This window comes from Pieris rapae, chromosome 22, assembly GCF_905147795.1.
Source record: "Pieris rapae chromosome 22, ilPieRapa1.1, whole genome shotgun sequence".
Lineage (NCBI taxonomy): Eukaryota > Metazoa > Arthropoda > Insecta > Lepidoptera > Pieridae > Pieris > Pieris rapae.
In genome coordinates, this window is record NC_059530.1 from 124,764 (window position 1) to 151,239 (window position 26,476).

Consider the following 26,476-nt stretch of genomic DNA (forward strand, 5'->3'; position numbering starts at 1 on the left):
GAAGCAGGAACCTCCTTCACTACGACAATGCTTCAGCACTGACCTACTTTTAATTATTCCCAAGAACTAAAGATAAAATTCGAGGTATTCGCTTTACGAACCCTTAAGTTGCGGTGAAAGCATACGAAAAATAGTGTAGAAGAGGGCTTAGGAAAAATGGGCACATTGCCTTTCTCAGTGGTTCTAAAAACAATAAAAGTATTGGCAACTTTCTACATTAAGCCGTTTTTCATTTTCTAAACATTTTCACCTGAGTACATGCAAACTATATTCAATGAAACAAAAAAACAGCCTTGAAAAACAGCCCAGTTGCGTTTTTCAACAATTTTTATAAAAAAATTGATGAAAAACGCAACTGTTCAGGGTTTGTCTTCGAAAACATAATAATAATAACGAAAGTATTATTATTAGGAAAGAGTTAATTTTAACGATGTCAGTGTATGTTTGTGATTGTGTTTCGAAATGTGTGAATAATTAGCGAATAAAATAAATTGATTTGGAAGCTTCACGTGATATTTAACATACAACTTCATGTAATATTTGCTATTCAACATAATTATTTCAGTATTTTATTGTTCTATAAAAAATAATGCAATTTGATTTATTCTTATAGCAGTTTTTATTACTTCATTTTTATGTTATACCATTTTTTAGCAGGGAAATGCCTTAATAATGTTGTTTTTTATTGTTTTTGGTAAGTAAGATGAGACAAACTCTAGACATCTATTTAGAGTTAATATTTATTATATTAATCTGCGAAATCTAATCTGGAAGTATTATTCGCCTAGTGGCTTGACCGTGCTAAGTGGTCGTAGCATCGAACCCCGGCTGTGCACCAATGTTTCTTTCTATGTATTATAGTATTTCACAGTCACCGGTTCTCTGAAAGAAGACATCATGTAGACACTGGCATGCCAATGTATATTATATGTATGTATATATAAAAATATATCTAAAAGATGACAAGGAAGTATCTTCAATTTTAAGTTCTATGAAATTAGAGAAAGACGTATGTTGTTTGGAGCTTTAATGTTTATTTTTGCAACTGTGTACAAAAGGATTGCCAATACTACACTCTAAAAGTAGAGTACCAGTGCAGAAACTGTGCACAACTGGCCGTAATTATGTCGAGAAAAAGCATCCAGCATCAGTGTTTTTAATGTATTTCTTTTCAGTTACAATAATTCTTAGTGTAAGTTCAACGGATTTCCTGCCGAAGTCAAACAATGACGATCTTATCAACTTTATCGATCTGCTAAATAACCGTGACGATGATGATTACATTGGGAAATCTAAGTACTTACAAAGTAGGTAGTTAGTTAGTTTTACCTCGGTATACAAGCGGTATATACCTCTCAAATATATAATCTAATTAGGTACAGATTTATAACCTTAAATAGTATAGTTATTCGTCGCACAATTAACAGTTTTCTGCACTTTGCGCTTATACTTAACGAGTTTTCAATTAATTTAACTTCTGGAAAATCATTTTTTTATCAAAATAGTCTTAAATATGGCTATCACCGGTGAGTTTAATAAACGTTTAAACGACAAACATTTTAGCTTTGACAGATACAGAATTGAAAAGAAGTAATGAACAGGATAAACTGACTGAAATGACGCGTTTATTACAAATGAACTATGAAGCGAGAGAAGATAAGAATAACTATAACAGGGAAAGGCTTCATTTTATAAGAAATCCAGAATTTATTGACGATTATAGGAGTCAAATGAGAAAACGGTGGGTTTTGGGTGGACTACTTTTGTTCTACTACTACTTTGTTTATGATTTCTTATAAAAAACTAGTAAATCTGATGTACCTCAGTGAATCAATGTCTACCTGTAGTACCTAAGGCGTGTAATTGTGCTATAAATACTGTATTTTGCTACATGCACTAAATTATTATAATCAAAAAGCGATGTATTAGGTGACCTACCAGTTCTTATTGATTTTTATAACATAATTATTTTGTTTCAGATCGTCTCATGAATTACTTTATGATGGTGATTTTGATGAGGACACTTTGAAACAGCTACTCTTAAGTTTGAGGCGAAATGCAGTGTTTCGTTTAAATAAAGGTGAAATTTAAATATTATTTACCAAAAATATGCAGCCTGTGTAAATGATTTATTTCATTTTAATAAAAGCCTGGAGCTATATACAAAATATTGTTATTCCATAGAAAATAGTTACTAAGATATTGGTAGTGTTACATTATTTTGTATATTTTTAGAAAAATCATTAAGAAACTCTCCAGCTTTACGATTAGGAAGCAATATTGGTGATCCACTGGACCCAATAAAACCTGTGGTAATCCGCGATGACATTGCCAAAAAGTATGATTGGGGTAAGAGTTTAGAGAGACAAAGGAGAGTCAAGCCTAAACTGCGGAAGGCAGAAGAAAGATACAAGCCCCGAGGAGGTTTTGGTAGGACATCCATTCCATTCGCCGGGAAGAGAGGAGTTTTTGAAGATAATTAAACAAACATAAAAGTCTCTTTGTTATATCTACCTCTTTGTCTCAATACAATAATCATTAATTTTAAAAATAAACCGGAGGCCGCAATGTTAGCCAATTGACGACTAATTTAAAGTAAATCGCTACTTCATACCATAACATTTAAATTAAATTGTAAGATTCAATGTGATCTTAGCAGTACATTATACTCATTAAAGTTGTTTTAGTCTTTGAACTTTGACAAAACAAGTGATTCAGATAGAGTAAACATATTATTTTGTTGAGCTATGGCATCACATCAAAAGATAATGTCTATTTCGAGAAAGTCTTTTTTGAGTTGCCTCGACTCGTAGATGGAGGATGGATAAGGGTTCTATGCTGTTCTTGCGTATTGCGATGAGGCTGCAAGAGGGATTTATATTGTTATTTATGTATTTATATATGGATGTTTCTACCTTTAAATTGCTTAGAGACACGACGCTAACTCTAGAAAAGGGAGCAGGATTGATCAATAGGTCTATATGAGTATCAAACATGAATTTAAAATCTATTTCTCTAAATCTCCTAGATCTTTGATGGTAGCAACAGTCGCTATGATATTTTAATTTTCAATAATGCGTTTACACTTATTTTATTTTGGTAATAAAAAATAATAGTATTGTCTTTAACATAACTTTTACACATTTAAAGAAAACACTTTTTTACGGATTTTGTATTTAAATACAATAATACATAATATAATAATAGTAAAAAAGTGTTTTCTTTTAAGAAAAAAGAATTCATTATACCTGGCATATAAGCGTCAATTCTATTCAGGGCTGCCTGGATGCAGACGGCATTTGATGAAACAATGAAAATTGTGATTCAAGATTAGAGCCTTGCAGTACACCAGATGTCATAGGCACTTAATTTTAGCAAAATGTTTTTTTAAATAAGCGTAACATTTCACGCTTTTTTTTTCTTAATTAATGCGAATTAATATTTTAAACATGAAGAATATTACGTAAACCAAACTTTATATACATCTTAATTGTTTATTAAGATGTATATAAAGTTTGGTTAAACTCTACTTATGTCTAAATTTTAACCTAAAGCCAAACCAGGGTGAGTTACTAGTTTAGTGTTTATGCATTTAAATGTGGAGGAAGTTATCATAATATTCGCGTTGAATATTGTCGTATTTTTATGTTCGATATATTTTACGACGGAAATAACCTTGTATAATGTATTTAATATGTGTGTATGGCATAATATTATCATCTAGTAAGTCCCTTTGCTTTTATAAATCCTACTAAGTTATTGAAAGAAGACCTTCTACAGAGAGGAAACAATAGTTAAATTGTATGAATTAAAAGTCTACTGGACCGATTTAAAAAATTCTTTCAGCCGCCAGCACCCCACACAATACAGAACAAAATCAATTATTATTTACAAGTACCTGGATTTTTTATCCTTTTTCTCGTTAAAATGTGGATTATTTAATCTCAGTTATTCAAATGGATTGTAAAAGTAGAAAGTACGACGTGGAGTTTGAAGCCAGAAAATTATACGGACAAGACTTAAAATCAGTTCTTGAAAGATTTAGGCGCACTCCAGAATACATTCAGATACTAAATGATGAGGTATGAATAAAATGTGATATTAGCCCAGAATTTTATCGTTTTAGTTTTGCTTTCCCATACAAAATCGCTTTCGTTTCTCGTTATTGTGTTCACGATCTGTGGGGCTTCAACCTTCAGCTTGAGGACCTGTCTCGAAATTTCTGTATCTGTTTCGTGCTCATTTGCTATTTCTAATATGTGAGTAGGCAATATGTCTTCTTTGCCTAACACGATCGTCTGTTGGTGTTGACAGCCATATGTGAAGCGCGCATCCGCAATCGGCATATTATGGCGATAGCACTAATAGATTTAGACAGAGAGATTAAATTGGCACTTCTTCAAAGACTGTATGTTTTGTATTTATATTTCCTTTTTAATTTCAAATAATTTAATGTGTATTTTTATGTCCTAGAAAGAAAAACTTCAAAATAAGGTTGACCTGAACTTAAATTTGCATATGTTGCATTATTTGTTAATCTTAGAGGAAAAAGTTAAAGAAATTATTACTGAAAATAGCACTAATCCAAGTAGCTTAAGACACAAGACCACGCCAGGAGTATATTATACGTAAGTACCTCGTCTCGTCTGCTCTATGCAGTCGAGAACTGCCCGAATGTAATTACTTGTTATGTGTTTTCACGGTGAAGAAAACGTCGCCATGAAACAGACATGTCTTGCACTGAAGAATCATAACGTGAGCCAAGCACGGTAGTCTTACTGACTAAAATGAAACAAATGAACGGATGTGTCTGCATTTGAAGGACCTTACAACCAAGCCTTACGATTTCATCGTTATATATAACATTAAGAAACAATTAAATAAAATATTTCAGTCAATACATAGGCCCTCACAGAAAGCCGGTAGTCCGGCAACACACTCACAACATGACTGGAGTGGAGAGATTGGAGCAGTATTCGCGGCTTTACCCAAATCTGCCTTTGGAAATGCGAAATCGAATGATGGACTTGGGGTTTGAATATTTTGGGTAAGAAGTAAACACGGCGTTCGATAGCGAGCAATAGACTAGTATTTTGCGGTGATTTGTGTGAGAGTACTACAATCATTGGTGACTTTTGATAGATTTTGAGAAATATCATCGCAATATGTACCGCTTCCTTAATATTCAGTTAATATTTACATTTGGTTTTCTAATTAATTTATTATTTTTTGATGTGACAACGTCTTATAAATTGGTTTGCCGGGTGACACTTCAAGAAACTGCGTTACGCTCCGCTCACGTTATGCGCTCACAATGAGAGCGAGTGAGAGGCACGCGTCCCTTCCACTCGGGCATGGTTAGCCCGCCTAAGAGCGAGAGAGACAGACATAAAAAGTGAAAGGCACGCGTCCCTTCCACTCGAGCACAGTTCGAGATTCTTTGTATAAATTAATGTTTTAAATATAATTCTTTGTATAAATAAATGTTTTAAATTGTTACTATTATTTCATCCTTCTTCCTACTATACGAATGAATATTCACATTAAAATTATTTTACCACTCAAAGTCGTTGTCACGTAAAACTTTCGCCCGTATACCGACTTTACAGGCAACCAATTTTTTTTTCTTTAATTATATACCTCGTTTTATATACTTTTTACTAGGACTGATTTAGATACTTTTTGCTTTTCATATTATTTATTGTGTTTACGTTCATCTGTATACTATCACCAGGCATCGAATCTAAATAGAAAATTAATAGAAACACACAATTGGATACTTAAATTTTTAGCAATTTTGTTGTGGTGCTTCCGAGGAATGGAATCCGTATACCTAGGTAACATTGAAAATGTTTAGAAATGAAAATCTTCCTAATTTAAAAAAGTTGCAGTCTGCAGTAACATTCCTTCCATCCTCGAAAGGAAAAGCTTTCATTTAAACTGTATCTGCTTCTCACTGGTCACTCCCTTATCTTCCTCTATCATGCTTCGCACAGCACTGTCTTGTGTCTTCAGCAGTCGCTGTTACCTGCCTCACGCGGGTCATAACTGAGATTGCTACATCTACGCTTAAACTCCTTAAACCAACTGTAGACGTGAGTGGCTGAAGGTGATATGTCGTATTTTCGGTATCCGGTGTTTCCTTCCTTCGCACCTTCATCCACTCACGTCCTCAATTGTAAATACTTCATTAAAAATGCTAATCGCAGACTGTCATAGCTTTGTTGTCGAGTTAGCTCACAACGAAAGTCATAATAAATCTATGACCGAAAATTTTCTCGCGTTAGGTTCATTTTCACTTGTAACAAAAGTTTTAGATTTGCCGCCAATTCACAAAAACTAATGACAAATGAATGCAATTTACATAAGGCTTTAAGAGTTCTAAAATTGAAATTAAAAAAGTTTTCATTGCTAATGTTTCTAATTGGCCAGTTCTAAACATTTCAGAGTTACCCACGTATCATAGTGGCTGTAATATTTTATCTATTTGTTTTTCATAGGTATGTCATACATGCACTAATCACATCAATGATGCCATTTGAAAATTCAATGTCTACCATGCAAGCGCTAGACTCTGGGAGCAAATATCAATCTACTCATTTCTCCCATACGGTGGGTCAGCAAAACTGTTCTGACAATTACATTTTTGATTGAGGACCCCAAATATTTTTTTTTCATATCAATAATAACATTCTACGTAACTGCCATTAGGGCAGCTACCGGGGTCAAGGATACGTGGATACGTTGCCGACCTTTTAAGAAGGAGCAGGCTCTTTTTAAACAGTATCCAATCGTATCTTCTAGAGAAAGACCTCCACAGTTTGCTAGTTCTAATAATTTAGTTTTTATATAGAAAACTTAGAAGCGCTTCGTTGGCGTTAGGTACTTGAACTTAACGGAACCATAAAATGCATTGGTTATAATAGAACACTCACTATCGGAACTAATGTGAACGGATGGAACCTCTCATAAAGTTCTTCTCATAGACAATCTGTCAGAATATTGAATTTCATATGTTTTTACCTACATTCTTTCTGTTTTATACTAATCCTAGCTGTTCTATGAACATGGCTTTGAATTCAATATTCTGACGACTTTGATTAATTATTCTCCTATTATATCATCGAACTTTTCCTTTATTCTCAGATAACACCAACAAAAGGCGACACAGAAGGCAAAGAAGGCTTCCCAGACGACACATATAGAAACTTCAAAAGCAAATCTTAATTTAAATTATTAATATATTGACCTGTTCGATAACATTTTATTACAGAGAGAGAGATTTATTCTTCCCTCCCGTGCATTTCTGATGTTCAATTTGTGTCTTATTTTTATATTATTGAAAATAATAGTTTGAATTATGTATGTATGTAGTATATCTTAGTATATCGTAATCAGATTGTAGATGACTACGATTTAAAAAAAAACCAAGCCAACATAACTTTTAACAGATGGGTGGCGCATTATTCTATATGTATTAAAACATATAAAAGTAATTTGTTTTATTTTAAGACGTTCTTTCATTTCATATGTTTTTACCTACATTCTTTCTGTTTTATACTAATCCTAGCTGTTTTTTCTACAATACTTACAAGTGACAACATCAATTTCGTTCAAAGTAATATTATAATATTAACAAGCTAATTTTTAACTCATTAAATATTATCATTATTTGCTAACATTTTTTGAAGGTTACTATTAACAATGAAACATCTGTGTTTGTCTTGTATTGTTCAAAGTGAATGCTTAGGTATCTATATCCCTAATGTATTATCTATTTAATTATAGACTCGGTTAAGCCTGCGGTGAATCCCGGGAAAAAAATGTAATTTTAATTTATACAATTTAACACATTCCTTCACACACCTTCTATGCCTTAAGCGTTCTCCAATAGTTTAGGGCGTAGGTTCAACCTTCGGTTGTGCTTAAGAGGGGTGTTAAAGGCTTTATTCTTCCCTTAACGCTCGCTGGTGTGACGAAGTTAAGATCGGAAGGAATCTGGTATGCCATAGATGGGTAAAGCTAAGAACGCTAGTAAGGCACAGAAGGCTGATCGCCTACTTGCCAAATAGAAATATTATGATCAAATAAATAGAGAAATCTGAGTCACCGGGATTTGACCATTCCCAAAGAGTTTCAATTATGTATACAAAAATGGTTTTAAAAGCCCATTTCTACTGACTTATAAACATCAGCACATAAATGATTAATTATTTATTTATTTATTTACACTTCGTTGCAAAGAAACACAAATAACACAATACTTAAAAATTACAAGGGATGCAACGGGCGGCCTTATCGCTAACAAGCGATCTCTTCCAGGCAACCAAAAAAAGAAAAATGACGAGTGCAAGAAGTGCATAACCAGAAGTTATATTAAAAAATATATTGATTTTAATTAAGTGAGGTAATTGCAAAAGAGCCACTGTTTAAGTATTTTTTTTAAATTAGCTCTAAGATTTCTTGTGATACAAACAAACAAGCAGTTTCAATATTATCGTATCATAATTTATAGAAGCAAAATTTCTATGACGTGTTTTTTTTTTTAATTTATTCTTTTTTTTGGTTGATATTTGTTGTATCTACGGTTTTATTCACTCTCGATTTGGAGTCTTCAATGTGGAACTCGATTAAGACCTTTTTTAGATGCTGCTTGCCGATAGTATAGGTACTATAGCTGGCGGATTACTCAAACAGCAATAAGACTCGAAATTTGGAATTAACTACTTGAAAAATATACATGAGTAAGATAGCACAGAATACTGATCACTTTAACTAATCAAAACAAATTTCAGGACAACTAAGAAGTAATATCAAATCCATGGCAAATCGAAGAATCTTAGATTAAAATTTTCAAGGAATTTAGTCATTCCGTATATTCAATTACGGTTTACAACACTTATAAACATATTAATTAAATATATGTTTCAATTATTATTTATTAAGAAAGAGATGATGAAGACAAAGACGTATAAAGTTAGTGTGCTTCTCGCACGTATGTATTACACTCTAAATTTTGTGTAACATGTTATTTGGAGTGTTACATTTTATCGTCAAAAAAAGCACCTGTAACCTTGAAGGGGTTAGTTACGCACAACATCATGATCAAATTTGGTTTTGATCTAAAATATTACATTACTTATTTATTAGTAGTTTACATTATAATATACAATTTAAAAAAAAAATTCACAAAATTTCAAAATAAGGTGATTTTCTACATCAGTTTTTTCCCAATCTGCTTCTGCCTTTCATCACAATTCAAATTCCAAATAATTTTATTGAACATTCCAATAGATATGTGGGGCGTGGGCCCCACGTTGGGTACACTCATCTACAGTGACTCTACGTGGCGTAACACTGAGCTACGAGCTTTATTCTGATAAAAGATTGCGTTCATATTATTCCCTGCAATATAGATTTATCAGCAGTATTAGCTTCGTTAGTTAGAGAGTTCGCTCGAACGGTGAAGGAAATCATGAGGAAACCGACTTTCCTTAGACCTCACAAAGTCGACGAAACAGAGACAACAATCTTAGGCCCAGATGTTAAGAGTTTGAAGCCAACAATTTGTTTGTAGTTTAGTTTTACGTTATCACGACACGATGCAAATGAGCTGAGTGATTGAGCACTCTAACTTCATAGATTCTGCATATCAAATGAAATGTGAAGGAATCAGTAGAAAATTCAATTCAATTAATTACCTCTGAATTTATGAGTATAAATGTCAAAAAAATAAACTTGTAATGGCTGAGAAGAATTTGGTTATACGAGTACCTGTACAATTTGTTAGGCAAAGCAGCCACAAATGTAAAATTTGTGACAAAAACAAATAAAAATAAAATTTATTGGAATGGACAATGGATTTCTATTATATAAACCCAAAAATCAATTACGTGGCAAAGAAAGCTGATCACTTGCCTGTAATTGTAAATATATAACATACAAGTACCTAAAGCGACGACTTGAAGCACCACAAGCTGGCTATGATATAGTATATTTTTTTAAATTATTAATTACCTAATTAATTATAATATACCGATAATAAATAAACAGTATGTGTCGTCTAGGCACTTTGCATATGAATAAAACAAAATTGGGATCGAGAATAATTTTTAAAGTGCGAAAAATAAAAAAAATGTTTTTTATCTAATGAACTGACTTTATAAACAACATCACTTTATCAACAAAAACACATTCTTTTCGCTATTAAAGTATGATAGTTTCATTCCTAATGTATCTTCGATGAAGAAAAATCTGTTTCATCTCAATTCACTCCGAATAACCTCCTAAGAATATATAAATAATTGTGTCCAGTAAATGGTGCACATTCACGCGGAATAACCCAAGTTCTATAAATGTAGTAAGTTCCAATTAAATATAACTAAACAAACAAAAGAGTAAGCAATACGAATACCTTTCATTTGTTTTTAGGACTCACGACATTAATCAGCTATATAAAGTGAAACTGCAACTAACACGGTATATATTATATACGTATATTGGTTACTATGATTGACGGACCGTAACAAATATTTCTTAAGCGTCATCTCCGTGGATACTGCGTATCTCTCAGGTATACCCAACGTTCCCAGAATTCAGCCTACTGAACAAACACGGGACATCTTAGTTCAGTAGTTCGGTTCTAAATGATAGAATAAAATAGTATTATTTTTGTACGGAACCACAGTTAAATTCTCTTTTAACAAGAGCGTTCATGAAAATTGTTGACATTCACGAACACTTGTGTAAATAATGTTTTAATTCACTAATCGGTATAAAAGATGATATTTTTTCGGAAAAATTAAGTTCACTTCACAGTGACCATGGTGTCTTGTAAAGTCCTCTTGGCTTTGGCCTTGGTAAGTATAAAAAATTATATTTATATCATTCGGTCAGAAAACAATATTTATAATTATTGCATTATCTTAACAAATATTTTTTTAATATTTAGTTATTATCTAAAAACAATATTATTATAACACCAATATATTTTTTAAAGCTTATAGTAAAAACCAAACCAATTTATAGAATGCTTATATTGTAATAAAAATACTGCCAACAAATTGGCAAGGGAATTTAATTATATAACCCAATACTTCAGTCTATTTATTTCGATATATAATTTATAATGAACTTATTTAATTTTATATTACTTTCCAGGTCACCGTAGCATCAAGTACTCCAACATTCCTTCACCACCACCACCACCACCATGATTTACGTGGTGGGCTTAGTCTGAAGGCACATGTAAGTTGAAAACTCAACTATTAAAAATGCTGAATGTATACAACACTCTTAATTTATGCATTACATGACGAAGGATCGTCTGATACACAATGTGTGTATATTCGGTTGTGTTTGTGGCATCCTTTTGTATCTCTGGTATTATTCTTTTCCAAACTTTATTTTTCCAATTATTTTCGATTTAATTCCAAAGGATTTGTGCAATTTAAGCGAAATATTAGTAAATATAGTTATTTCAATTTTTTTATTTCAATCACTGCAGGATTTTGTTAAATTATTATTTTAAATAAATATCTTAAAAATTAAAGACACAAGAAATATGTATACGAATGAACTCATTTATAAGTATTTTAAAATGAATTTTTAAATTTAAATTTTAATTTAATTAATCTTTAAACAGCTTGGACTTGGTATTTCTGGAGGATTAAACTTGATATTTGGGAAACATAGACGTGAGTAGAAAATTTATTATACTTACGCAAAAACTTTTTCTTCAATGCATTTTCGATCCAAAAAATATTTTACATAATATTATTTCTAAATATCATCTACAGGACGCTAACTAATTCGAAAACATTATTAAATACAATCCACTCCAGTTTCTAATGGCATTTCACATAAATTTACTTTAGACTAAACCAACACACTTTTTTTTCAGTAAACAAAAGAGTATGCGACCAGGACACTCACAAGTTATTGCTTGGATATAGTAAGTGAAAATATTCAATCTAACTATGCCCATATTTGTAATAAAACGTAACCAAACTGGAAATCCTAAACTTGATAAAAAATCTTTTCTGTTTGTCTACTAAGCTCAAAGATAGATTGGAATTCTGTTGCGAAAAGTTTAAATTAAAATAGATAAGTTTCTGTTGCATATTTCATAAAAAGTGAATTCATTTAATAATATTTTTTAATAATTAAATTCATTTAATTCTATTTTTTATAGAGAAACCACGTCATATCTATGACATCTACGGATTGGTGCCAAATTGTAAGTATTAACACCGTTAACATTAAATGTTCCATAATAACCTACTGAATAAGAGTTATTTAATATTGAAACTTGTGTTAGTTTTTTTTACCGAAATCGGTTCTCACAGCGATAGTACCGATATTTTTTTCCATTAATTACTTTTATTTAAGTTTTATTTTTCGTAAACTTTACCAACTTTTTCTTCCAGTGATCACAGGATTGGGTGGCATCATTGATACACACGTTGATGGGTGTAAGTAATATATTTAAAAAATAAAACAAAATTATTATTAATACTTAACGAAAACGAAATATAAAAAAGGTTTTATCTCTTAAAAAAAACTAACAGAAAACCCTCTTTTTATACATTCAGATTGGAAAATCTGATCTTACCAGTCCTGCGTACTCATTTTCACACATTGTAGCATTACGCCTTTATACTAAATTCATACTTTGTTTTCAGATGGTTCTCTGCTCGCAAGATGTAAGTATTAATTACATATCAATTGATTAATTGATGAAGTAAATTTTACATAAATTTTAACAAAAATAAAAGTTCTAATGAACGAAAAATATTGTATTAACTTTCAGTGGTGATTGCATACTCAAGAATATCCGTGTGCCTCAATATTAAATCAGGTAAGTTTCATAACATAACACTTATAAGGAGACATACTAGACTTTGCCTATTTAGTTTAGCGTATCTTTGCGAAGATTTTATTCGCCCAGTGACTGAAACGTGAGACTCACACCGTTCACTTGAGTCGGGGATTTCTACCTATGACTTTAAAGACGATTAGAAGATGGATGATTATTTTAGCTAAAGTCTCTATTTCTTTATCTCATCTACTTTTCTCCAATATGAAAAATATGTAAGTGTTATCGTTATTTTTCAGAAACCACACCGCCGTTCTGCAGACGAGACTTTTCTCAGTTTGGAATAAAAGGATGTGGCACGAATGCTCTGGAAATCGTTCAGCGATTCCAAGTAATCAACGCGGTCCAACTCGTCAATGCACACATCCACAAATACACTGATGGCAGAGGTAATCAATGGCAAATACACTATTTTTATCCACGTTCGATACCCGGAGAACTTTCATTTCTAAACATCTAAATAATAATATTGTTTCACATTAGGGTTGCCTGGAAGAAATCGCTTGTAAGCGATAAGGCCGCCCGTTGCCTTATAACTTTTGTAACCTTTTTTTATATTTTTGTTATGTGTATGTTTTTGAATAAGGTAATAAAGTATAAAAATAAAACAAATAAATAGTAGTGGAATGTTAAAAACTTGGATCTTTGCAGGAATCGGTTCCACAAAGGGCTTCATTTACGTGATGTTCAAGATTGGTCTGGAAATTGCACAGGGAATCGACAGTAAGTATTTTCATATTTTGTCTTTGGATAATTTGAATTTTACAATAAAACTACATCGAACTCAAAGTCAAAAAATCATTTATTCATGTAAGTTACCCATGTACATTTATGAACGTCAAAAAAGAAATATACATATTCAATGTATAATTCTTTTAGCTGCTTATTTTATAGTTACTGCCAGTTCTTAAATCAAGGGCGTAGAACGGAAGAGAAAAACTAGCAATAAACTCTCCGCCACTCTTTTTAATCGCCAAGTTTTTTCATCTTATTATTATTAAATCGTAATAAGACTGCCTTATGTGTATGCTTCTTCGTCTTTTCTGAACAACTGATCTTAAGGTGTTAATTAAAAATTATTGTTTCCATTTAACTGCGTAAAAAAATGACAATAAGTATAAGTAAATTGCGAAAAAAGAACAAATAATGTCGATAGTATTGTCTTTTATTTACATAACTTTTACACATTTAAAGAAAAACACTTTTTTAACGGATTATAGATATGTATTATTATATTTAAACTTATAATTATTTTTACATAATTTTAAATTTAAACCGACGTTTCGCGTGCTTTACAGCGTGCGTGGTCACGGTGACCACGCACGCTGTAAAGCACGCGAAACGTCGGTTTAAATTTAAAATTATGTAAAAATAATTATAAGTTTAAATATAATAATACATATCTATAATCCGTTAAAAAAGTGTTTTTCTTTAAATAATGTCGAATTTAAAAATTCATTAAAAATTGGTTCAAAATTAAATACGGTAGGTATATCAAAATTTGACAGCTAGACCTTAGTTTGGACTTTAGTAATGGCGGCAAAAATTTCAAACGCAACTGACACCAATTGAAACATGAAATGCGCCGAACTCTGAACTGAAGAAATTTTTATTTTACAGACAGACAAAACATCAACAAGAATTCTTTCAACTGGGTGTTCTTGCAAGGTATTATTGTTTTAATTAATAAATAATTTATAACATTTAGCGACTAAGGTCATGTAATTAGTAAACGTTTTTGTAACGTTAATAGTAAACGAACCGTTACGAACCGGTACGATTACCAACTTTTCAGGTGAATAAAAACTATAACTAGTATTAGTAATAAAACTAATTTCTAGAATCATATTTCCTTATTTCCTATTTTGACAGTAACTTAATACACAATACATAACTAAACTAATAACATAATATGAACATGAATAAGATTTTTTTACAAACTGTTAACTGAAATACAATGGAAGCGACAGTAAAACCAGACAGAAATATAAGATTAAACGTGGGAGAAACTGAGATAGGAGTTCGTTTCGTTTATCTTAAAAAATAATGTATCAATAAAATTTACTGTTTTTGAAGAAAAGTTTAATAATAAACAGTTCTAATAATACATTTAGATAAATTTATATATGATTAATTATAAAAACTTTTGATTTTGAAGGTTTCACTTCTACCACGTGTGAATTGCACATAAATATTATGTTTTTTTTAAAAAGACAGGTTTTATGTTCTTTTTCTAATAATATTCTTATTTCAGTTGCCATATTGATCGGTGCTTTCGGAAACTCCTATAAAGCAGACTGTAAGTAAATTTAATATTACCATTTTAATTAAGAAAACTCTATGGCATCCTTCCCTTTAAAAGCATTATTTGACTTAATTTAAAAAATATATATTTTTATATGCCTGCATAGAAAATATTGAAATATTCATGATTTTTACAGTGGGAGCTTCACTTTCTTTGGGAATTATCAAGACATGCCACCCAATTCTTCACAAACACGGTTATCCAGGTAAGAAGTTATTTCTGATCCACGAAAAGTTAGGATAAATCTAGCCAACTAACCAAGAATGAGTTTCTTAACTTTATGAAAAAAGTAGGTAATTTACAGGAAGTATAATATCATGATACATATATATATATCATAATGTTATACTACATATGTTCAGTCCAGTTCGTCGTGCTATGTGCGATACAAACAACATCAAAAAACAATATTCAATGAAGCCATTAAAATATATTTATTAATAAATGACAACCTGTTCCTTTTGCAGGCGTCTTGCACTTGTGGCAGGAAGTGAACCTCATAATAAAACCATGTAATGGTATTAGAGGACCATTTAATCCAATCGATGACAATGATGGTGACGATGAAGACATTAATTTAGGTGATTGGAATGATGATAATGATGATGATGATAAAGGCGGCAGCTCTGGTACCGGCAGTGGAAAAGGATCAGGCAACTCCAACAATGGTGGTAGCTCCAGCACTGGTACCGGATTCGGACAAGGATCAAGCAACTCCAACAATGGTGGTGGCTCCAGCACTGGTACCGGATTCGGACAAGGATCAAGCAACTCCAACAATGGTGGTAACTCCAGCACTGGTACCGGCATTGGTCAAGGATCAAGCAACTCCAACAATGGTGGTAGCTCCAGCACTGGTACCGGATTCGGACAAGGATCAAGCAACTCCAACAATGGTGGTGGCTCCAGCACTGGTACCGGATTCGGACAAGGATCAAGCAACTCCAACAATGGTGGTAGCTCCAGCACTGGTACCGGCATTGGACAAGGATCAAGCAACTCCAACAATGGTGGTAACTCCAGCACTGGTACCGGATTCGGACAAGGATCAAGCAACTCCAACAATGGTGGTGGCTCCAGCACTGGTACCGGATTCGGACAAGGATCAAGCAACTCCAACAATGGTGGTAACTCCAGCACTGGTACCGGCATTGGTCAAGGATCAAGCAACTCCAACAATGGTGGTGGCTCCAGCACTGGTACCGGATTCGGACAAGGATCAAGCAACTCCAACAATGGTGGTAACTCCAGCACTGGTACCGGCATTGGACAAGGATCAAGCAACTCCAACAATGGTGGTAACTCCAGCACTGGTACCGGCATTGGACAAGGATCAAGCAACTCCAACAATGGTGGTGGCTCCAGCACTGGTGGTGGCTCCAGCACTGGTACCGGATTCGGACAAGGATCAAGCAACTCCAACAATGGTGGTAGCTCCAGCACTGGTACCGGCATTGGACAAGGATCAAGCAACTCCAACAATGGTGGTAACTCCAGCACTGGTACCGGCATTGGACAAGGATCAAGCAACTCCAACAATGGTGGTGGCTCCAGCACTGGTACCGGCATTGGTCAAGGATCAAGCAACTCCAACAATGGTGGTAGCTCCAGCAATGGTGGTGGCTCCAGCACTGGTACCGGCATTGGACAAGGATCAAGCAACTCCAACAATGGTGGTGGCTCCAGCACTGGTACCGGATTCGGACAAGGATCAAGCAACTCCAACAATGGTGGTGGCTCCAGCACTGGTACCGGCATTGGTCAAGGATCAAGCAACTCCAACAATGGTGGTAGCTCCAGCAATGGTGGTGGCTCCAGCACTGGTACCGGCATTGGACAAGGATCAAGCAACTCCAACAATGGTGGTGGCTCCAGCACTGGTACCGGCATTGGACAAGGATCAAGCAACTCCAACAATGGTGGTGGCTCCAGCACTGGTACCGGATTCGGACAAGGATCAAGCAACTCCAACAATGGTGGTAGCTCCAGCACTGGTACCGGCATTGGACAAGGATCAAGCAACTCCAACAATGGTGGTGGCTCCAGCACTGGTACCGGCATTGGACAAGGATCAAGCAACTCCAACAATGGTGGTAGCTCCAGCACTGGTACCGGCATTGGACAAGGATCAAGCAACTCCAACAATGGTGGTGGCTCCAGCACTGGTACCGGCATTGGACAAGGATCAAGCAACTCCAACAATGGTGGTAACTCCAGCACTGGTACCGGCATTGGACAAGGATCAAGCAACTCCAACAATGGTGGTGGCTCCAGCACTGGTACCGGCATTGGACAAGGATCAAGCAACTCCAACAAGGGTGGTGGCTCCAGCACTGGTACCGGCATTGGACAAGGATCAAGCAACTCCAACAATGGTGGTAACTCCAGCACTGGTACCGGCATTGGACAAGGATCAAGCAACTCCAACAATGGTGGTGGCTCCAGCACTGGTACCGGCATTGGACAAGGATCAAGCAACTCCAACAAGGGTGGTGGCTCCAGCACTGGTACCGGCATTGGACAAGGATCAAGCAACTCCAACAATGGTGGTGGCTCCAGCACCGGTACCGGATTCGGACAAGGATCAAGCAATTCCAACAATGGTGGTGGCTCCAGCACTGGTACCGGATTCGGACAAGGATCAAGCAACTCCAACAATGGTGGTGGCTCCAGCACTGGTACCGGCATTGGACAAGGATCAAGCAATTCCAACAATGGTGGTGGCTCCAGCACTGGTACCGGCATTGGACAAGGATCAAGCAACTCCAACAATGGTGGTGGCTCCAGCACTGGCACCGGATTCGGACAAGGATCAAGCAACTCCAACAATGGTGGTAGCTCCAGCACTGGTACCGGCATTGGACAAGGATCAAGCAACTCCAACAATGGTGGTGGCTCCAGCACTGGTACCGGCATTGGACAAGGATCAAGCAACTCCAACAATGGTGGTAGCTCCAGCACTGGTACCGGCATTGGACAAGGATCAAGCAACTCCAACAATGGTGGTGGCTCCAGCACTGGTACCGGCATTGGACAAGGATCAAGCAACTCCAACAATGGTGGTAACTCCAGCACTGGTACCGGCATTGGACAAGGATCAAGCAACTCCAACAATGGTGGTGGCTCCAGCACTGGTACCGGCATTGGACAAGGATCAAGCAACTCCAACAAGGGTGGTGGCTCCAGCACTGGTACCGGCATTGGACAAGGATCAAGCAATTCCAACAATGGTGGTGGCTCCAGCACTGGTACCGGCATTGGACAAGGATCAAGCAACTCCAACAATGGTGGTGGCTCCAGCACTGGTACCGGATTCGGACAAGGATCAAGCAACTCCAACAATGGTGGTAACTCCAGCACTGGTACCGGCATTGGACAAGGATCAAGCAACTCCAACAATGGTGGTGGCTCCAGCACTGTTACCGGCATTGGACAAGGATCAAGCAATTCCAACAATGGTGGTGGCTCCAGCACTGGTACCGGCATTGGACAAGGATCAAGCAACTCCAACAATGGTGGTGGCTCCAGCACTGGTGGTGGCTCCAGCACTGGTACCGGATTCGGACAAGGATCAAGCAATTCCAACAATGGTGGTGGCTCCAGCACTGGTACCGGCATTGGACAAGGATCAAGCAACTCCAACAATGGTGGTGGCTCCAGCACTGGTACCGGATTCGGACAAGGATCAAGCAACTCCAACAATGGTGGTAACTCCAGCACTGGTACCGGCATTGGACAAGGATCAAGCAACTCCTACAATGGTGGTGGCTCCAGCACTGGTACCGGCATTGGTCAAGGATCAAGCAACTCCAACAATGGTGGTGGCTCCAGCACTGGTACCGGATTCGGACAAGGATCAAGCAATTCCAACAATGGTGGTGGCTCCAGCACTGGTACCGGATTCGGACAAGGATCAAGCAACTCCAACAATGGTGGTAACTCCAGCACTGGTACCGGCATTGGTCAAGGATCAAGCAACTCCGACAATGGTGGTAGCTCCAGCAATGGTGGTGGCTCCAGCACTGGTACCGGATTCGGACAAGGATCAAGCAACTCCAACAATGGTGGTAACTCCAGCACTGGTACCGGCATTGGACAAGGATCAAGCAATTCCAACAATGGTGGTAACTCCAGCACTGGTACCGGCATTGGACAAGGATCAAGCAACTCCAACAATGGTGGTGGCTCCAGCACTGGTATCGGATTCGGACAAGGATCAAGCAACTCCAACAATGGTGGTGGCTCCAGCACTGGTACCGGATTCGGACAAGGATCAAGCAATTCCAACAATGGTGGTGGCTCCAGCACTGGTACCGGATTCGGACAAGGATCAAGCAACTCCAACAATGGTGGTGGCTCCAGCACTGGTACCGGCATTGGACAAGGATCAAGCAACTCCAACAATGGTGGTGGCTCCAGCACTGGTACCGGATTCGGACAAGGATCAAGCAATTCCAACAATGGTGGTGGCTCCAGCACTGGTACCGGATTCGGACAAGGATCAAGCAACTCCAACAATGGTGGTGGCTCCAGCACTGGTACCGGCATTGGACAAGGATCAAGCAACTCCAACAATGGTGGTAACTCCAGCACTGGTACCGGCATTGGTCAAGGATCAAGCAACTCCAACAATGGTGGTAGCTCCAGCAATGGTGGTGGCTCCAGCACTGGTACCGGATTCGGACAAGGATCAAGCAACTCCAACAATGGTGGTAACTCCAGCACTGGTACCGGCATTGGACAAGGATCAAGCAACTCCAACAATGGTGGTAACTCCAGCACTGGTACCGGCATTGGACAAGGATCAAGCAACTCCAACAATGGTGGTGGCTCCAGCACTGGTACCGGCATTGGACAAGGATCAAGCAACTCCAACAATGGTGGTAACTCCAGCACTGGTACCGGCATTGGTCAAGGATCAAGCAACTCCAACAATGGTGGTAGCTCCAGCAATGGTGGTGGCTCCAGCACTGGTACCGGATTCGGACAAGGATCAAGCAACTCCAACAATGGTGGTAACTCCAGCACTGGTACCGGCATTGGACAAGGATCAAGCAACTCCAACAATGGTGGTAACTCCAGCACTGGTACCGGCATTGGACAAGGATCAAGCAACTCCAACAATGGTGGTGGCTCCAGCACTGGTACCGGATTCGGACAAGGATCAAGCAACTCCAACAATGGTGGTGGCTCCAGCATTGGAAAAGGACAAGGCATTAACAGCCAGAGCCAAAGATCTGGTTTCGGTTTCGGTTCTAGCAAATATGGCCAATGTATTAATGTGGTTGCTGTTCCGTCTTTTAATGGTTTTGGATCAAACCCTTTCTCAAGCAACTATCAAAGCGGTGTTTCCTGGGTATTTATCCCAGAGTCTGAGTTCAATGGAAATAATTACAGAAATAGTGCAAGAATTTATTAATTACCTAATATTATAATTTTCTGTCAATTGTGCTGGGCATTATAATGGATTTTCATTTAATTATATTTTAGGATGAGCATTTATATTTGACTTTTTTTTAATCCTGAACATCCTTGTTTTTAATTGACTTAAGTACATACCTACATAGAACCTCAATAATCACAAACACGTTTTATAAATGTATTTTTTGTTAAAACTGATCTAACCTTACAATCTTCTTTGCAAAATTCCAACTTTTTTCCAAATAGATCACTTAACAAATTATGAAAAATACAATTTCTCATGGTAAGCATATTTATAAAAAATGAGTTTAAAAATATATTGAATTGATTATCACTTTGTATGGTCCAGTATTTGCAAATAAAACCAAGAAGATATAATTTATTTTATTTTATGATGAAATGTTAATAACAATTAATTAAAACAATAGCCATTGTCTCTAATCAAATGATACCGTATATTATACTATATCTATCATAAATTACTTACAGTATACAAAGCTTACAACATAATGATAGGCTCACAAATAAAATGGCAAATATACTAAAACTGAGATTTTAAAATCAAGTACATTGTAAATGTTTTAACAGTATAAGATGTCTCAATGTCTGGTATGGGAAAATAACATAAGATACAATTGTTTGTCCTCATTTATACTGTATCTAATATGCCTATGTTTTACATGCAAATACCACATACCTAGGCTAGGTATGTGGTATTTGTTACTTTTAATTTAATTTTAATTATAAAAACCTTAACACTCATTTTGTGCAACTTATTTAGGAGTATATTCATGTATATTGAACAGCTTTGTGAGACAACAAACTTAAGTTTTAGTTTATTTCTATAAAAACATCTGCAGAGCATACACAATAATTGTCTATCTTGTGCCACCTGGGAGTAAGATAGATTTATTACCTATTGACCCACAACATGTCTAAAACTGAAAATTAATTGTTAATGTTTAGGAGCATGGTTTCCTTTTAACTGAAAAACATGCTGTTTTAAAAGTACCTTATTTGAGAATACCTCTCCACACATACACTGATACTTAATTTCAATAATTTCATTTCCCATGACATGTTCATATATATGCATTTGCATCTTAATTAAATTGTTAAAAATTTCTCGACACAATATGCAAACTCTATAATCATTTGACAGCATCAACCCACGGAAATGGGATGTCCTAGACAATTTTTTTGTATAAGATGTTGGATAAAAATATATGTCTATATTATTATATGTTGGAAGATTAGAAAAATTTCGATTGTGTCTCAACTGAATATGATTATTAAATAAATCCTCCTTTTTTGTTTGATATTGACATATTTCACAATGAAAATATTTTCTATGGGTAAGGATGTGTTCTTTCAACGATTTACGATCTTTACATTTTAGAAAACATATTTTGCATGTAGCAACACTTTGAATATTATGGTGTATATAGTGAAACCATAAATTTTTTACAGGTATTGTTCGATTGCAGCGAGCACACTCTATTTTCTTTATATTTATGTGACAGTGGACTATGTGAACAGCCAACTGCTTTTTGTTGAAGAAGAAAGCCTGACATATATCGCAAATAAATAGCTCTCGTTCAACACGGATAGCATCTTCAGAACTAAGAAGATGTTCAGATTTAATATGCTTCTTTAAGTCATCTGAACTATCAAATTTTTTTAGACATATCTGAAAATTTCAAAAATATATAACAATTTGACCAAATACAATAATTTTAAAGTTGTAACTTTTGACAATAGATTACATTTGTCATATTGATAAAGTTTAGGTATTAACTTACTTCACATAATTCATCCGAATCTTGATAAAGCAAATGTAACATTTCCTGTTTATGCTCCATGTGTTTATGTACTTCGATTTCTGTTTCACTTGTCCATCCACCAGAATCGCACATATCACAATCGTATGTTTCACTCTCTTCACAAACAGGAGACTTGTGCTTTTCGATGGGGATACGATTAGCAAGCTCACTCGTTGACTGGAACATTTTTGAAAAGATGACTGAAATAAGTAATATTCAGTATGTGTTTGTTACATAAAGTAAATTAATTTATTCCTTTATTTGATAAATATAGTAAATCTTATCTCCACAAAATGCAAAGTATCGGTTGCTTGCAGCAAGTTGCTTTTGTCCGTTTTTTTTATTTTTTTTTTATTTCATAACCGTGGATACAGAGTCCTTCAGTCGGAATCATACAGATTACTATATTACATAAAGTTCTAAAAAGAATGTAATGGAATTTATTTCATAAATATAACATTTTTACTTTAAACATACTTAAGCAATAAGTAATACAAATTAGTTAATGCAAATCAAGTTTAAGATATCAATACTAAAAATACATAATACAAAAATACTCTACAATAAAATACAATTGCAAATATTCTTACTAACGAAAAGTAATTAGATTCGTTCAACTGTCTTTGAAAATAAATTTAAACACAGGTATGAAAAAAGCACAATTAACCAAAACCAGACGGGACTTACAGTTGGCCTACTACGTACTGAAAGTCTTGAGGGGTGTAGATTGTGGAACCCGGATGTACTCCAAGAACTGGGTTTCTTTCTTAGTATATATGGGATAAGTGCGACGATGAAGGCCTAGGTTATTAGCGATACCAAAGGCAAGAACCAGTCTGTTGCACAGATCCCCGTTAATCATTATCCAGGACGTTGCGCCTCCGAAATGCTGTCAAAGTCAAAGTCAAAATTTATTTATTCATATAGGTAACATAATGTACACTTATGAACGTCAAAAAAAAGAAATACTAAATTAATTTAATTTTATATTTACTGCCAGTTCTCAAATCAAGGGCGTAGAACGGAAGAGAAGAACTGGCAATAAACTCTCCGCCACTCTTTTTAATCGCCAAGTTATTTTACACAATGTTTGTAAGGAGCTGCAACCACTACACCATGTTCCATATGACATATTGAGTAATAAAGAATAAAAAAATTAATTAAAAACAAAGATTTGTCCTCTATCAGCAGGAGGCATGGTGAAATAGGAGCACGCGTTTAGGTACTCGTGAGAACAACACGCAAATACGTAGTATAAACAACTAATATCACCGCATACACGAATTCAAGTACGACCAGTCACCACAAGTTGCACCCGTTCACGAGTATGACGCATGGCCAGCCATCGGCCCCCTCGCCATATTTTAGGGAGAGAGACAACCCGACGCATGGACGCCGCCACAAGCAATGACATTTAAGTGAGCATGACGATCCTTGAAATGTGCACTTGGCTACACAAGAAAATAGTAATAATACTAGTCATAGTCATAGTCATAATATCTTTATTCATTTAGGTAAACATGTACACTTATGAACGTCAAGAAAAACAAATTAAATTAATCGTAAATTTACATTTACCACCAGTTCGCAAGTCAAGGGCGTAGAGCGGGTAAGAATAACTAGCAAGAAACTTTCCGCCACTCTTTTCAATCGCCAAGTTTTTAATACAAATTGTTTGAACTGGAGCAAATCAATCCCAAGGATTATACTGAAATAATCTGATACCACATGAATCACGGTTTGTTCCCACTTTACATTTTAAAAAAAAGTAGTAGATGTCGAAGATCGCCCCATAGTCGGAAAATGCAGCCGAGAGATTCTGTCGTGTTACCTATTTATACTGAAGCAATTCATATCCAAGCACTATGATCGTTTAAGTATTCATTTATATTATAATAGGCCTTAGCAAGCAGTTTTACTTTAATGTACGATTTAAATTTATTTATTGACAATATTTGTATCTCACTTGGAAAGAATTACTCGTTTTATGTAGCCTTGTGATCGCTCACATCGCCACAGATCGCTCTTATAGCCCGTTTTTGCACTACAAATTAATGTCAGCGGCATCACCCCACAAAATAACACCATATGACATGATACCATGAAAATAGCTGAAATAAACGAGCTTTGCTGTATTCTCATCCGTAAGATCGCGTATCTTTTTCACTGCGAACGCTGCAGAACTTAGTCTATTCGAAAGACCTTCTATGTGTTGGCCCCACTGGCCAAGAACACCGCATTATCAACAAAGTCTATTTACTCGTATTTAATTATTATTTGAGAATGACTACTTTTTACATTTGTAGTTTCAAATTTAATACATTTTGTCTTCTTCTCGGTTAACTTAAGATTAATTGTACTAAACCAGTGAACCACACTGGAGATGGCACTGTTTACATTCTCAAGTGATGGATTTCGTCGTTTCACTTTAAATAAAAGCGAAGTTGACACTTCACTTCACGAGATAGTAATGTTTGCTGATGACTCAGCAAACATTACTATCTCGTGAAGCTCCTTTACAAGAAATGGTGGGTCATTTATATAGACGAGGAATAAGGGACCAAATATGGAGCCCTGCGGTACGCCCATAGTAACAGACGATCCCTGTGATATAGCTCCATTTACATTTACAACCTGTACCTTCTAAATTCTATCGCTCAGGTATGATTCCATAAGATTTAGCGCTTTTTCGCCAATGCCAACATGAGAATTTTCCCAAGCATTTAAAATCTCGGAAATTAATTTAATGCCAGCATCGGCTGTGGAGCGACCTCTTGTAAAACCATACTGCTGGCTATGCATAAGTTTATTATTATTAAAATGTATCAGTAATTGATCAAGAATATTTTTTTCAAAAATTTCACTCAATGCAGGCAGCACAGATATGGGTCTAAAATTTGTGGGGTCAGAAGTGCTGCCCGTTTTGAATAACGGTGTGATTTTACTAAACTTGATCTGGCCTCGAAAGACTCCACAATCTATACATTCATTAAATATTATAGCCAACTCTGAACTGATAGCATCGATTACTGATTGTACAATGAAAACAGATACACCCCAAAGATCTTTCGTTTTTTTTATTTTTAGCTGTTTAAATGTTTTTATAATATCATTGCAGCTAATGCGGCTAAATATAAACTCACGATTGCATACAGGAACATTCTGTTGCAATAATAAAAGGGCGGCTGATGACGAAGAATTTAGAACGCTGGTTGTATTTAGTGGAATATTAGTAAAAAACTCTTCAAATGCAGAGGCTACTTCGAGGTCGGAACTAATTACTTTGCCGTTTATGTTCATCTTATATTCAGAATCCTTTCTGGGGGTTCTTCCAGTCTATATCGTCGTTTATAATTTTCCAAGTAGCCTTTTTATCTTATCAGAGTGTATGAAGCGATCCAACATTTTCGACATATTCTCAACATGCCACCATTTATACGGATCATAAGCCGTTGATTTATGCATTTTCCCAGCGCCGAGAAAAACTTTCTCCGGTACAACTCAATCTTTCTTTTATTTCTCAATTCACTACTGATATCAGACATGTAAATGGAAAAGAAAATGTAGTTGCTGACGTGATGTCACGCATAGAGGCAATATCGAGTGAACAAGATTTTGAAGCTCTTTTAAAGTCCCAAGAGTGTGATCCAGAGCTCTCTACCATCTTAGTTTCAACTGATTTAGGTCCATTTAAAGTATGCCATTGATGGTAAAACCCTGAATATCGATTTAAAGGGGAAGGACGAAACTGTAAGTGTGGATCCCTCGCAATATATTATTTATGAAAATATTATGTATGTATGTATATAAAAATAGTGTTAAGTATACTAGAATAGAACATACGCACAATGTCAATACTCGGAACAAACGCAGGCTGCAATTTCCACGTACTAGACTATTTAAAGTTAGTAATTCTTTTTTGGGAAAAGGGATACTCTTCTTTAATAAAATCCCAGAGGCTCTTTTATCTCTGCATTTTAACAAATTTAAGAAATGAATAAAGCAGTGTAAAAAGGCTTACTATAAAGTTAGCGACTATCTAGTTGATAA

The 26,476-nt window shown here is 35.6% G+C and overlaps 4 protein-coding genes across 19 annotated transcripts; 3 read left to right on the top strand and 1 right to left on the bottom strand.

Annotated features, from left to right (window-relative positions):
* The first annotated feature begins 613 nt into the window (after window positions 1-613).
* On the top strand, window positions 614-2,498 carry LOC111001790. 2 transcript variants are annotated; one of them, XM_022271810.2, is made up of 5 exons: window positions 614-694; window positions 1,176-1,307; window positions 1,564-1,741; window positions 1,980-2,080; window positions 2,236-2,498. In XM_022271810.2, the coding sequence occupies exons 1-5, from the start codon at window positions 673-675 to the stop codon at window positions 2,481-2,483; spliced, it is 681 nt and encodes a 226-aa protein (XP_022127502.2). In that variant the 5' UTR covers window positions 614-672; the 3' UTR covers window positions 2,484-2,498. The 2 variants fall into 2 exon arrangements, with proteins under 2 accessions (XP_022127502.2, XP_045489152.1); XM_045633196.1 differs by lacking the exon at window positions 614-694 and adding an exon at window positions 740-930.
* Window positions 2,499-3,229: 731 nt separating this feature from the next.
* Window positions 3,230-7,317, top strand: LOC111001781. 2 transcript variants are annotated; one of them, XM_045633197.1, is made up of 6 exons: window positions 3,230-3,564; window positions 3,949-4,082; window positions 4,474-4,628; window positions 4,895-5,047; window positions 6,501-6,612; window positions 7,147-7,317. In XM_045633197.1, the coding sequence occupies exons 2-6, from the start codon at window positions 3,957-3,959 to the stop codon at window positions 7,225-7,227; spliced, it is 627 nt and encodes a 208-aa protein (XP_045489153.1). In that variant the 5' UTR covers window positions 3,230-3,564; window positions 3,949-3,956; the 3' UTR covers window positions 7,228-7,317. The 2 variants fall into 2 exon arrangements, with proteins under 2 accessions (XP_045489153.1, XP_022127479.1); XM_022271787.2 differs by lacking the exon at window positions 3,230-3,564 and adding an exon at window positions 3,572-3,723.
* A 3,457-nt stretch (window positions 7,318-10,774) lies between these two features.
* LOC123690139 (putative per-hexamer repeat protein 5) lies at window positions 10,775-20,684 on the top strand. Of its 14 annotated transcripts, none has more exons than XM_045633032.1 (19): window positions 10,776-10,859; window positions 11,161-11,247; window positions 11,645-11,696; window positions 11,903-11,953; window positions 12,194-12,238; window positions 12,429-12,473; window positions 12,684-12,704; window positions 12,812-12,859; window positions 13,117-13,266; window positions 13,529-13,600; window positions 14,498-14,545; window positions 15,132-15,176; window positions 15,319-15,387; window positions 15,650-16,534; window positions 16,799-16,912; window positions 16,988-18,697; window positions 18,773-18,829; window positions 19,190-19,303; window positions 19,835-20,684. In XM_045633032.1, exons 1-19 carry the CDS (start codon window positions 10,824-10,826, stop codon window positions 20,599-20,601), a joined length of 4,416 nt encoding a protein of 1,471 aa, XP_045488988.1. In that variant the 5' UTR covers window positions 10,776-10,823; the 3' UTR covers window positions 20,602-20,684. The 14 variants fall into 14 exon arrangements, with proteins under 14 accessions (XP_045488995.1, XP_045488996.1, XP_045488994.1 ...); XM_045633037.1 differs by having other exon boundaries at window positions 16,988-17,176; window positions 18,734-18,829; XM_045633039.1 differs by lacking the exons at window positions 16,799-16,912; window positions 16,988-18,697 and adding an exon at window positions 16,628-16,780 and having other exon boundaries at window positions 10,775-10,859; window positions 15,650-16,552; window positions 18,716-18,829.
* Window positions 20,685-20,767: 83 nt separating this feature from the next.
* On the bottom strand, window positions 20,768-22,817 carry LOC111003008 (PR domain zinc finger protein 5). The gene is made up of 2 exons (XM_022273333.2): window positions 22,406-22,817; window positions 20,768-22,293 (listed from the first exon to the last, which is right to left on the bottom strand). The coding sequence occupies exons 1-2, from the start codon at window positions 22,610-22,612 to the stop codon at window positions 21,559-21,561; spliced, it is 942 nt and encodes a 313-aa protein (XP_022129025.1). The 5' UTR covers window positions 22,613-22,817; the 3' UTR covers window positions 20,768-21,558.
* Between the last annotated feature and the right edge of the window lie 3,659 nt (window positions 22,818-26,476).

What these genes read in the sequence shown, in the direction of transcription:
- LOC111001790 (XM_022271810.2), top strand. Translation starts at nt 673, where the DNA reads ATGTTGTTTTTTATTGTTTTTG. An exon ending in GAAATCTAAGTACTTACAAA is followed by an intron (nt 1,308 to 1,563) that starts GTAGGTAGTTAG and finishes CAAACATTTTAG; the next exon opens with CTTTGACAGATACAGAATTG. An exon ending in AGTGTTTCGTTTAAATAAAG is followed by an intron (nt 2,081 to 2,235) that starts GTGAAATTTAAA and finishes GTATATTTTTAG; the next exon opens with AAAAATCATTAAGAAACTCT.
- LOC111001781 (XM_022271787.2), top strand. Translation starts at nt 3,684, where the DNA reads ATGTATTTAATATGTGTGTATGGCATAATATTATCATCTA. An exon ending in TTCAGATACTAAATGATGAG is followed by an intron (nt 4,083 to 4,473) that starts GTATGAATAAAA and finishes TTTATGTCCTAG; the next exon opens with AAAGAAAAACTTCAAAATAA. An exon ending in TTGGGGTTTGAATATTTTGG is followed by an intron (nt 5,048 to 6,500) that starts GTAAGAAGTAAA and finishes TGTTTTTCATAG; the next exon opens with GTATGTCATACATGCACTAA.
- LOC111003008 (XM_022273333.2), bottom strand. Translation starts at nt 22,612, where the DNA reads ATGTTCCAGTCAACGAGTGAGCTTGCTAATCGTATCCCCATCGAAAAG. An exon ending in ATTCGGATGAATTATGTGAA is followed by an intron (nt 22,294 to 22,405) that starts GTAAGTTAATAC and finishes TGAAATTTTCAG; the next exon opens with ATATGTCTAAAAAAATTTGA.
- LOC123690139 (XM_045633030.1), top strand. Translation starts at nt 10,824, where the DNA reads ATGGTGTCTTGTAAAGTCCTCTTGGCTTTGGCCTTG. An exon ending in TGATACACACGTTGATGGGT is followed by an intron (nt 12,474 to 12,683) that starts GTAAGTAATATA and finishes CTTTGTTTTCAG; the next exon opens with ATGGTTCTCTGCTCGCAAGA. An exon ending in ATCAAGCAACTCCAACAATG is followed by an intron (nt 16,535 to 16,798) that starts GTGGTGGCTCCA and finishes GCTCCAGCAATG; the next exon opens with GTGGTGGCTCCAGCACTGGT.